This window comes from Equus quagga, chromosome 21 (assembly GCF_021613505.1).
Source record: "Equus quagga isolate Etosha38 chromosome 21, UCLA_HA_Equagga_1.0, whole genome shotgun sequence".
NCBI lineage: Eukaryota > Metazoa > Chordata > Mammalia > Perissodactyla > Equidae > Equus > Equus quagga.
Window position 1 is genome coordinate 26,105,142 of NC_060287.1, and position 12,242 is coordinate 26,117,383.

Genomic DNA, 12,242 nt, shown 5'->3' on the forward strand with positions numbered 1-12,242 from the left:
CAGTTGGCTTTCTATGTCACCAAGCTGAGTTAGAGTGGGAATTATTTACAGCAGTTTGAACCCAAGTGGAAAATAAATCTATAGAGATCTGTAACTAATGTGTATGGAAATTCTTTCCTCTATTTATTTTCTCCTCCTTGACCTTCTCCCCAGCACACTTGGAATGAATTGATAATGGCAAAGGATCCAGAGAAATGAGTGTGAACGTGGCAACGCTCAGAAAAGATTGCTACCAGAACAACCACTCTATCCTGGGTGAGTGGGAAGGGAATGAAATAACATCTCGTGGAAAGATGTTTATCAATGCAAAGAGTGAGTGTGAGCGAGTGAAAGTAGAAGATGCTATGCATTAGTTCTTAGCTTAGGACTTTGCTTGGAGCTTGAAAGAAATAATCTATAGCTTGAAAAAATATCACAGTTCCTTTGAAACTCTGAGCATACTATCCATCTAAGCCTACAGAAGATTGTTAAGCTGTACAAGTAAATGTTGAGAACTTGATGTTAATGAATTTCTACCCAGGGATCATTCTTGGCTGTGTTGTGCCTTCCTGACTGGTGTTCAACTTGGCTCATGCTCATCTGTGACACTAGAGGTTTCAAGTTTCATTTTCTGGATCACGTTTTTGAATCCTTAAAATCTAAGACATCTTTGAGTCTTTGTGTAAATAATGCATTTTAAGTGGTGGAATCAATTTGAATTAAAAATTGACACTGTTATGGAGTTACAAGAAAAAGCTAGGGCTTTGGGTATTTTGAAAGAGTGTGGCTCTACAGAACGTATGGGACAGGGAGAAAGAAGGAGGAGGAAAAAAGTTCACAAAGACGAAAAGAATTCACAGTCAGCATTTTGTTTTCATTGGTTTGCACTATTGAAAGTCTGAATCTACTTTTTCGTGAGAAAAGAGTTGCTTATTTTTAATGCATGAAGGTAGAACTAAGATAACCATTCATTTGATGACATACAGATTCCTGTAAAGACACATTTCTCGGAGTCTATACACCCCTGAGATGCCCCTGTTTTGACACACAATGCACATCCGTTTCTGGTGCATTGAATTCAACATACATGAGTTTTCCTATCTTAAAGGGATAGGGAATTATGGCCATTTATGCTTAGCAGATACATATCATTGACAACACCAATTAGCAGAAACAGTTTCTACTGGAAACATTTTTCTTTTTAAAACTGATTACACAGTATGAACTGAGGACTGTGTCCGAATCCCTTTCTCCTCTCGAATTAATTTGCCACATTCTAAATCCGTAGATAAAGTGGTCCCCGAAGTGGAGTTGGTTGGATGGGTTTGCTTACACTGCAGTCCATAAAAGAAACAAAAAGCCTTGCATGCAAAAGAAATAAGAAAAAAATATAGAAAAATGAATAAATCAGAAGCAAAATATGAGTGTTGAAATGACAATTTAAATCAAATGAAGCTGGCAATTATGAGAAGCACATTAAAGCACATATACAAGCTTTATTTGTCAAATTAGTTGCATAAAACAAGACACCTCAAGAGCAAATTGAAAGTTAAAACAAAGCAGATCAGTCCATTCTCCCTTTTAGTTAAAGGTAGTTTTCTCTAACAAGGTCTAGGAAAGGGGAGCTTAATTTTCTCACAACTGTCTTGTAATTTGGGGAAAATTTTCATGATGAAATCAGGTTATAATAATCATTCCCAGCTCTGAGAACTTAAAGAGAGTTTCCACTTAAAGGAAGTAAGACTAGAAGGAGATTATTAATTAGAACTGGCTACATAATTTGTGGGGCCCAGTGCAAAATGAAAGTGTGAAACCCTTTGTCCAAAAATTATTAAGAGTTTCAAGATAGATAGTGACAACTGCACATTAAAATAGTCCTGTTATTAATAGTTCATAGTCTGGAAATTCTAACACTATCTTTAAATTGAATGGGTGCCCTAATGTGCTACAATGGTCATGAGTTTGTGTTGTTTATTCTAAGACGCTTATGAAGGAATTATTTTAAATCCCAATCATCTTATTTAGAAGAGTACAAGCCCTGGTGTGATTTCCTTCAAAAATAAAAGTAACAAGCAAAAATGATTGCCTGTTGAAATCATCCTATAATCCTAAACACAATTTGGAAAAATAAAGTCTTTAATATATTTTATTGTCATTTTGTATTGTTTATCAGATTCCTGGCAAAAATCTTGGTGAATTATCCTTTTACAAATCACTCTTTGATAGAGCTAAATGCCCAATTTCAAAACACTACATTTATATCTTTATATAAATTGTCTTGCACTAGCACATGTGCTCAGTACTTTAGTGATGACAACATTTCTCTCAAAGATCTTTTTATATCATTTCCAATTTTGGATTTATTTCTTCCTTGCTCTGTCAAAGGTTTCTATTTCAAGTGCAAATAAGTGTTCAAGAAATTAACTGAGTTTGGAATTTCTGCACCGTCATGCCAAATAGCGCTAATTGGATTTAGTATATAAGGCGCTCCCTTCTTCTCATTAATAAATGATGGGCTGCATTGCCAGCAGCACCTGGCAAGGATTCAATAGCTCTTTGCTGTAACTCAAAAATGGCTCTTCTGGGCATCTAATTCAATAGACTGTTATAAAAAGAAAGGCAAGCATCCTTAAAAACCCCAAACTTAAGACAGATAATGCAAACTAAAAAACTATCCAGTCCTAGAAAGAGATGACTCACCTGTTCAATATCATTGTTCTTCCGTGATTTGTATATGAATTCTCCAATGGCTACAAATACAGAAAGGACCAGTCCAGCAGCCAGAACAATGAAGATGCCCCCAATATTTTCTACTCCCAGAGCACTGGCCTCTTTGCTGTCTTCCTCAGGGCAGCCATTTCCCCGCCACCACTTCTCTTTCATCATATGCAGTTTTCCCTCTTCTTGTAATTGCAGAATAGCAATAGTGATTTTATCCCGATATGGAGAGCCTGTAAGTAAGGTCATTTGGATGCTGGTCACCAAAGGGTTGAAGAAGATGTCAAGAAGGATTATTGTCTTAGGGGTACTACTTTATGGCTGTTGGGAAACCCAACCCACAGATTGACTGGCAAAGGGCATGAAAGTTGAATTCTCTATTTTGAAGACTAAATAATTGGAAAGGGGAGAACTGACATTTTGAGATTAACTCTTGCCCAGATTATCTACTCTTTTTAAATAAGGAAAAGTTGAGCTGGGAATTCTGTGATGTACCTCTACTTCTGGTAAGTTTTTCATGAGTCTTTTTCCCACGTTAGGGAATTTTATTGTTTAGATTCTGCTTTTTCTAGGCTTCTGGTTGTCTAATATTGACAGCCTGGCTAGAGGATCACCAGTGCTATTTTCTATTCTTGAAAGAGGAGTAGCTAGACACTTCCCAGTTTCCTTTGAAATTCAGAGTGGTGCTGTGACTGATTTCTAGCCACTCCAGCAAAAGCAGTGTATGACTATTTCCAGTCCTATCTCTTAAATCCTCCCAACGTGATCTTCTATTCTCTCTCTCCCTTTCCCCAAACATGCCTCAGGAAGGAAAGGATTTCAAGTCACTGGGAACAGTGGGACAATCAATTAGAAAGAGCTTGGGTCCCAGGACGACTGCATGAAGCAGTCTTTCTTTCAAATTACATTGGCCCATGACAAAGTCAAGAAATACACGTTTACTGTATAAGCCACTGAAAATTTGCAGATGTTGTTTGTAGTAATTAGTGCATATTGACTAATACACCTACTAAGATACTATCAAGATAAATTTTGAATAATTCAAAGGTCTTACAAAATTCAGTTAGGTTTGGAAAATTTGCAAGGACTTTACTGATATTATACTCTATTTTCTAGTAATTGCATTTAACTTTTAACTATGTTAGGGTTAAAGAGTACCAACATCTGCTTGTAGCCATAGCTTGCCCAGTACTGGATTCCTACATTAATCAATGCAAAGGAAGAGATAAAAAGATGATAAGATTCCTGTATTCAATTTCTCCTTGGATGCTAAGAATTTTTGTTAGCATTTCTTTTACTCTGTAGGAAACTAGTACACCCTGGTTCTTTCTTTTTGCAAGCTTTAAAGTTCTTCTTGGTGGAAACAGAAAAATTAAAAAAAATAGCAAATATAGAAAGGTAGCATCTTAGAACCAGAAGTGATCTGAGGAACCATACAGTTCAGTCAACTTATTTTAGAATTGCAGAAATTTAGGATGTGAAAGTATGAGTGAAGGTAATAGTTCCTGGCAGAGCCAAGAATTTAACTCAATTCTCCTTACTTCTCTCTTCATGTTATTTCTATGAAAGCTTTTTCCTCCCTGCCTTGCACCCCTCCTCCCTCAACTTCCACATTTACCTTACGTTCTGTGGCATGGTTTCCCTTAGAAAAGCAGAGAGTTAACATCATGGCGTTTGTCATTGTTTTTTTAATTTACTCCCAATACTTCCTAAAGTCATTGTCAATACTCAAAATCAAGTTTAGAAGCAGAGGAAAATGTTTTGGAATTAGATTGTGGCTTGTCAATTAAGAGTATGGATTTTTGGTGAGAAAATGGTTCTTGAAAGCCGAATTAAAAGATATTGGCTGCTTGCTTAAGCACCCCCAGAATAATGGCTGGTGTCAAAATTAGCACCATTAACATACCCATAGTGTGTGAGCAATTTAGTGAAGAAGGAGAGCTTTGCTTTAATGCACATGAAAGTGCTTTGAAGAGCGTAAGAATGATTTGTACAGTAGCGGCTGCAGCAGTGATCATAGCAGTATACGCAGTGGGCACTCAATGAATGTTGACTGATGCTCTCCTTCTGCCTTCAGGTGGCACAAAGCCTAAAACATTTCAGACAGATGGGGATTGGATCTTTGTTTAAAGTAGGTCTCTAAGGAAGGTAATTTTTAGCCTCCTGGTAACCTGTTTAAGCTTTAACCGCTCTTTCTCTTAAAGTTTTATTTTAAATTCCTCAGGAGGCACATTTCCAGAGCTTCTGTCCTGAGAGTGTCTGAGAAGCAAAATCTTCAATTTTGTGTGGTGACTGAACTGACTTTGCCAATATTTGACCATGAGAAAGAGTTTGGAACCTTAAAGGAGTCAGTCAGAGCAAGACCCGAAGTGTGTGGAGAATTTTTTATATCTGAATATATTTTAGCTTTAATCTTTGTTGTTGTTGTGCTTAAATGGACTGAATGGCATTGGAAGTGATTTATTACAAGTCACTTGAAAAAATATGTATGGATACACACAGATCTTCTTGAATAGCAACTGATCTTTCTTAAAGAGTCAATTCATCATAGAAGAAACATCTCACAAATTTATCCAACAGCTGTACTCCCAATGGATGTATTCTCTCTGAGGTCTGCCATCTGTTCCAATTATTCCTTCATTGTTTTTGGTTTAAAAGCATGACAGGTTTATAACCACTAAGAAAAATTCCTGGAGTGGGGGAAAGACTTCAACTTTGGAACTTGTATGTCAGAGTATAGATGAGGTTAGCAAAAAGCAGACTCAACTGGAACATTCAAATCTTTCTTTATCATATTTTATAAAATATAGTGATATTCATCACAGGGTCAGCCTCATTTACATGATGGCAGAGTAATTTTCAATGGGCTGTATTAATTCAGGAGTGTTTCAGAAAGGAGCCCCTTGCTTCCCCCCACCAAAAATTTTAGGTTTACGGTTATATTCCATTCATTAGAAGAAATGTCCATTAAAAGTCTCATATTAAAGCACAAATATTCTTTGAACGAGTGATACACATTGCTATTTTCTATCATCATTACTAGATAAGAAATTTGGTGGGAAAGGAGGGATGTTAAAAGATGGTGGAGGTGAGGTTATTGAGTGGAGGATAGAATGATAAAAGCGCAGTTTTCAGCTTTATAATTTAGTCTAAAGATGGTTCTATTAAGAAACTACAGTTGCCTTTCTAAAAAGATGCAGAATATGTTACAATCAATCCCAAAGTCTTGATTTTGAAAAGATTCAGGGAAAGGGACCAACTCCCAGTGTTCTCCTCTGACTTATGGATCATTTGAGTAAAATTAGCAATGATGGGGTATAAAGAAATAGCATCTCGGGCCAGCCCAGTGGTGCAGTGGTTAAGTTCACATGCTCTGCTTCAGCGGCCCGGGGTTCTCAGGTTCGGATCCAGGGCGTGGACCTATACACCACTCACCAAGCCATGCTGTGGCAGGCATCCCACATATAAAATAAAGGAAGATTGGCACAGGTGTTAGCTCAGAATGTGGACTAGATATCTCTGAGCCCACTCCCTTTTATACTTCGTGATCGATGTTGCCCATCTCAGTCTTGGCTAGTGCCTTGCCTCTCTTACCGATAGGCGTTCCCACTCCGTAACCTTTGGAGTCAATGAGGCCCCCGATCTGAGTGAGGTTGCAGTTTCTCTGTGTCACATACTCAATGCTGGTGGACTCCATCAGGAGGGCGTAGTCGGTGGTGAGCACTCGGTGGATTCCCTCATCACTGTGTTTCACAAGGGCAGTCTGCTGCCTGCTGCTCATGAAAGCCCACATCTTCTCGTAGGTGGATATCTTTGATTTCTGCAGGGAAAGAAAGCATACCCACCAGCAGAAGAGTGCTGAGAAAATATGTTCTAAAGATGCTCAAAATCCCAGTGGTTCAAACAGTACAGGGAAGATTCTTTCTCTGCAGGTAGGAAACCAAGATAGATGATCCTGGGACTTCAATTTGATAGTTGAGAAATGCCCAATTCGTTACAGGAAAATACTTGGAGGCAGTAAGGCAGCTACTGAGAAAAAGGAGATCTTGCCCAATTGATGTAAGACATTGGCTCAAAGTCCTTTTGCTTATTTCAGTTAGGGAAAAAGGAACATTGGTATCAATGATAGCATTTGCCTAAGGAATTGTGACCACTTAAGAACAAGTGGCCGTGGTCCACTGAGCCAAGGAGTGACTAGCTCACTCCAGGACTCTACTACTTATTCCATTCTCCTTCACACACTTAACTCCAGCAGGTGTTGTTTTACTGTTTTCTGGTATATATCTTTCAATACCTGATCCAGCCTTCCTTTACTGGGGACAGCCCTGGGATAAATCACATGTTTCCTCGGCTTCATTTATGAAAGAACAGCTATTCACTCTTATCTTTTCTAGAAAACTTAAAATACAAATGCTCTTTTCAAATTAAAATTCAGATCAGAAAACTCTTCATACTGTATTTATATGCCTTTATAAGCAAACATTCAATTTTTAATTGCAATTATATTTTAGACATGAGGACTGCATATTTCATTTCAAAGTGTTCTATGATTTTGTCTTTTCCCTTGTTCTTCGGCTTTTGATAGATTCAATAATAAATCAGATGTATTATATGTATTATATATGCATCTATACATTCCCCTATCTCATTATCTTACTCTTTGTTAAAATATACTGCCTAAGTTTTCATATTGCTTAGATACAAATTTTCTATCCTTTTGAATAGTGATCTATGATTAGCTAATTTACATTTTACTCTATAATTTCTATATTGTTCCACTTTTTTCTTCTGAATTTGTCTTCATTTGCATCAACACTCCCCTCCATTTATTTCAAAGACAAAAGACATTATGGGAATTATTATAATTTTGAGCAAAATCTAGCTCCCACACATGTATATGGTGCTCACTCACACTGGATAGCTTTCTTGGCGGGCACGGCGTGTATCATCTCAGGAGTGCAGAGAAGCCTAAAACATGATTTGGAGCCATAAGGAATAAATGGAATACCTATGGAACCAACTCTAGTACAGTTATTCATGCTCAAGTGTTCCTGGGGACTCACTCAATTCCTAACTCTATTTAAGACCTGGGTTAATGCTGGAGGCTTTATGAGTTAGGGGAGGACAGATGGCTTTATTTTGGATTGTTAGGCATTTGAAGAGCCCCTTGAGAAAGGTCTTTTGAGACAAACAATTCAATAAACAGTACCTTATACATACTGGTGTTTTATGGAAGCCATTCTGTCATGATTAGGCTGCTGTGAATTACTCCTCAATCCCAAGAGAATTGGAGCTCGTCTCAACGACAAAGGCATGTTTTTAGGGTCAGGGTCAATGCCTCCTTTGTTGTATGATTTCAGCCTCTAAGAGTGAGATAATGCTAAATTTATAATAAAAAGCAACTTGTACAAGCTACTTGTACTTGTAGGGAGGTCAGCCTGTCTTTTGGCAGTAAATGCACAGCTGGGAAAATTATTCCTCCATCAGGGAACTACCTTAAGGGAAAATAATTTTCTTTGAAGTATGAAATTTTAAAGTTGTCAGAGACTTTAGAAATTGGCTCATTCAAACTGCCATTTTCACCAGGGAGGAAATTTTGGTACAGAAGGTTTGGAAGCTTCATGAAATTCACAAAACTAGTTAGTATCAGAGTTAATACCGGACCCCAGGACTCCTGACAGCTAATTCAATGCTCTTTTCAATGTACCATCCTGATTTGGGGTAGGTGGATGTTCATTTTGTCAAAATTTCTCCAAAAATGATTTTAATCTTATGTGATTTACCTGTGACAACATAGCTTATATTCACGGGCTCATATTATTCCCAGAGATAATTGTTTATTTGGTATCATGTTAATGCAAACTAGGAGTCAGCCTCAATAAAAAATTCCATGAAACATCTACATTTTCCCACCGAATTTAAATTTTATTAAAAATGAATGCTGCAAATTGTTAGAAAACTGAATTTTTGGCCTATAGAAGTTGAGGACAAATGACCCCCTCCTTCTGTTCTTGCTCCAACCTCATAATGATAAACATAATGGAACAGAGAATGGCATTCTTCTGCTTTCATTTAAAGTTTCTTGACATCATTTAGAAAGTTTGCTGTTGCGGGGTTCCCTTGTGTTCCATATTTGGAATTATAGACTATTTGAGACTCTGAGTAGCTTAGAGTTCACAAGACTCCAAATGTGACTAAGGAATAACTTCTTTAACCTGTAGATGACTCAAGAGCGTTCAGCTATAGTCCGTTTTCCACCACTGGAAACCCACAAGGAGAACGTCATCGTTGAAAGAGTTTCACTTAAGGATCGCTCAGCCCCCAGGTTCTGCTTTCTAGACCAATCCTTTCATATTACTTATGCAGGTCCTGACTTCAGAAACATTTAAGTGACACACAGAAGGTCACATTTGATTAGTGGAAGAGCCAGTACAGAATTAGGGTCTCTTTCCTCCTTCCTCCTGAGTTCTGTCCACCGTCATGCCCTGTTCTGTAATGTTTGTTTATTACTGGATCAAAAAGTACTATGCTGGGAGTAGTTAATTTAGATTTAGTCCTTTTTAATAGGTTTTCCATTTTTAAGACACAAATCTTAATAATTCTTAAAAATAGGAATATCATGGGAAATTATCATAAATATTAAAAGACCAAACAAACTGTTTGAATGACAGTCTGCATATTTTTGCATTTCTAAATCTTCTATAGCCTCAGCCTGCTAATTTGCTCTAAATAATATATATTTAAAAAATAGGAACAGTGATTGCCTCTTATTTTACTGAATATGTCAAAGGTTAATTAGAATATTTGTAAAGTACTCTGAGCTTCTTAGCAAAAGTTGTTAAAACTGAAAAGTCTTCATTTATTAAACCTGAAATAATCAGGTTTATTTTTGTTAATCCTGGAAGGGCATCAGGTTTAGATAAATTCATTTTGTCTGTTTAAACCTGATTAAGTGGCTATTCTGATGCTGATGAAACATTGTTGGCAAAGAAGAAGCATTTTTTCATCTAAAAATCTGTTGTAACGGAGCGTTCCTGTATCACCACTTTATGACCATCGTTTATTTCTCTTTTTTCCCCTACAATGCAGGCAAGCTAAACACTCACTGGGAAATGATTTACAATGTGTCTGTGTGCAATTAAAAACTGCTTATTGAAAATAGTAATAATAACCAGCACAGGCAGTGTTTACCGTGTGCCAAGCACTGTTCTAAGCACTTTGTATGTATTAATTTATTTAATCTTCACAGTGATCATATGAGAAAAATATCATCATCATTTCTCTTTTACAGATGAGTAAACAGAACATCATGTGAAGAAATGATGAAGCCAGGATTTGATGCCAGCAATCTGACTCCAGGGTCTGTGTTCTTAATCAATAAGGGAATCGACTCTTTGTTTTAATACACAGAATATTAAGCTCATGACTTGGCTAATGTTTCAATAGCATCAACAAATTTTCTAAGGAAATAACCACAGTAACTATCAGTGGCATCTTTCTCTTATAACCAGAGCTGTTTGTTGTACCTCTTGGAGTCATCACATAATGTATGGGAACTAGTTGAAGAAATTTAGGCAGCTTACATTTGTTTGGACAAAAAATCAGACAGTGTTTTAGGAAGTGCAGTAGTTGTAAACTAGAAGAAAACAGGAATAGTGTTTATCATTTTTCCTTTAACAGTATTTTGTGTTCCATACAATTCCTTGTTTTCAGTTGAAGGGTTTCCGCTATAACATGTAAAATATGTAAATTCTGGAGTGTAATATGGTTTTAAGACTGAAAGAATCTCCATTTTTATAGACATACCCCTCTAATATTTCATTTTTACTGAGACAAGCATTATTTATCACATTATTTCTTCAACCAGGTTATGGAGATTCTACAGCAAAGATGTATAATCCTATTAATCAGTAGACTGAATCACTGTGTGATTCTACTTCAGATTCATATATCTGAAGATTCTATATTTAGATCCATGTTCACATATGTTTATTTTTCCAATATCCATAATCCCACACACATACATACACACTAGGGATAAATTATTGATATTTGATCTTTGTTATCTTATCAAAAGTGATCTTATAAATGTGGCAAATACATGTATGTTGAACAAATGAAATGCAGTACCCAAAACAATTACATTTTAAAATATCTAATTTGCTTTTACTTTAGGTAAAGCCTGATTTAAGAAAAACCTTAAAAAATCAATCAAAGACATGGAAATTAGCTGTGTAGAAATCCAGACTTGTGAAACAGATACATCAGAGGTGAATAGTTGCCTTAAAAACAACCATTTCCTCTAACACATGGTTAGATATATTTTTTCACTAAATAATAGATTCTCATGGTGTTTTAAATGTAAGATTTAATTTACAAAAATCACTTTGAAGGAAGACCATCAGAAGAAAGCATTTATAGTATAGTTAGGAGCCTCTGTTTTTCAAATGTTTATGATATGATTGTTGTAGTTGAATATGCTCTTATCTTGAATTGATAGAAAGTTATAACATTCTCAGAATCTCCAAGGTTTTAAAAATTCTTGTATTTCCTTTAAAAAATTCCCTTAGTGGTATTTAAACACCTTTGCTAAAAACTTTTTCATGTTTTCTCTTGTCTAGAGTTAAACATTGGTCCATTACAGGCAATATACCAGGCTTTGACAAAGGTTATCTTTAATTGACCTCATGGGTTTCTTCCCAAACAAATACATTTTTAGCCTACAGGGACTAAATTTACACTACACTGGACACTGACAATAAAATTAGCTGGATCTTTCAAACACAAGCTAACAGCTCTTAGACAAAGAATGCCTTTCTATGCAGAGAAGTTTGAGAAATGTCTTTCATCTTGTGCTTCCTTATATGACTATTTCTGTCTGAAACCTGTCTCCCTATAATGGCTTATTGCTTCAATTCCACTGGTGCGGTACCCAGTAACTTTCTTGAAATGTCTTTTGGGTTGCTGATAGCACCTACCTACTCCCTGGAAGGAGATTATAAAGGTTAGAGAGTCCCTTATTCCCATAGCTAGTACAAAGTTCCTAGACCATGAAAGCCAGAAATGACAAGTCTGTTATGATTTTTTTAAACCTATTTTATCCAAGTCATTTTCAACTGAATCATGATCTAATCTGTGTAATCCTCTGGCTTTGGTCTGAGAGCATAGTGATTTGTTACAAGGCAAGCTTCTACTGAGAAGCATTTCTTACATGAATATTTCCTAGCCAATCTGGTTCACAAGGACGTCTTCTGATGTACACACCACTTCCTGTCTGCACAACACACGCTTCTTAATAGCATGTTGCATTGTATTTAACAGGTCTGTGTGCATCTTGTCTTTCTATTGCTATTCAGGTTTTCAAGCCTTGCACAAGATTTTATACCTTTTCCCCCTCCTATTTCTTAACAGTGCCAACCTCAAGTGCTGGTCATATTGGAGATCTTGGAAAAAATATAAATTGAACTGAATTAAGTTGGACTACCTCACTCTGCTTCTGAGCTGAATTCTAAGGGCAGCTTCACCATCTGTTGCCTACCTACCAT

The 12,242-nt window shown here is 36.5% G+C and overlaps 1 protein-coding gene across 1 annotated transcript in view; it reads right to left on the reverse strand.

Moving 5' to 3' along the window:
- GRIK1 (glutamate ionotropic receptor kainate type subunit 1) overlaps positions 1 to 12,242 on the reverse strand; it is a 358,376-nt gene that overhangs the window by 14,762 nt on the left and 331,372 nt on the right. The window contains exons 15-16 of the mRNA XM_046648216.1: positions 6,292 to 6,517; positions 2,680 to 2,930 (exon numbers count right to left, since the gene is read on the reverse strand). Coding sequence (XP_046504172.1) covers positions 2,680 to 2,930; positions 6,292 to 6,517 — 477 coding nt within the window. The remainder of the gene's footprint in view (positions 1 to 2,679; positions 2,931 to 6,291; positions 6,518 to 12,242) is intronic.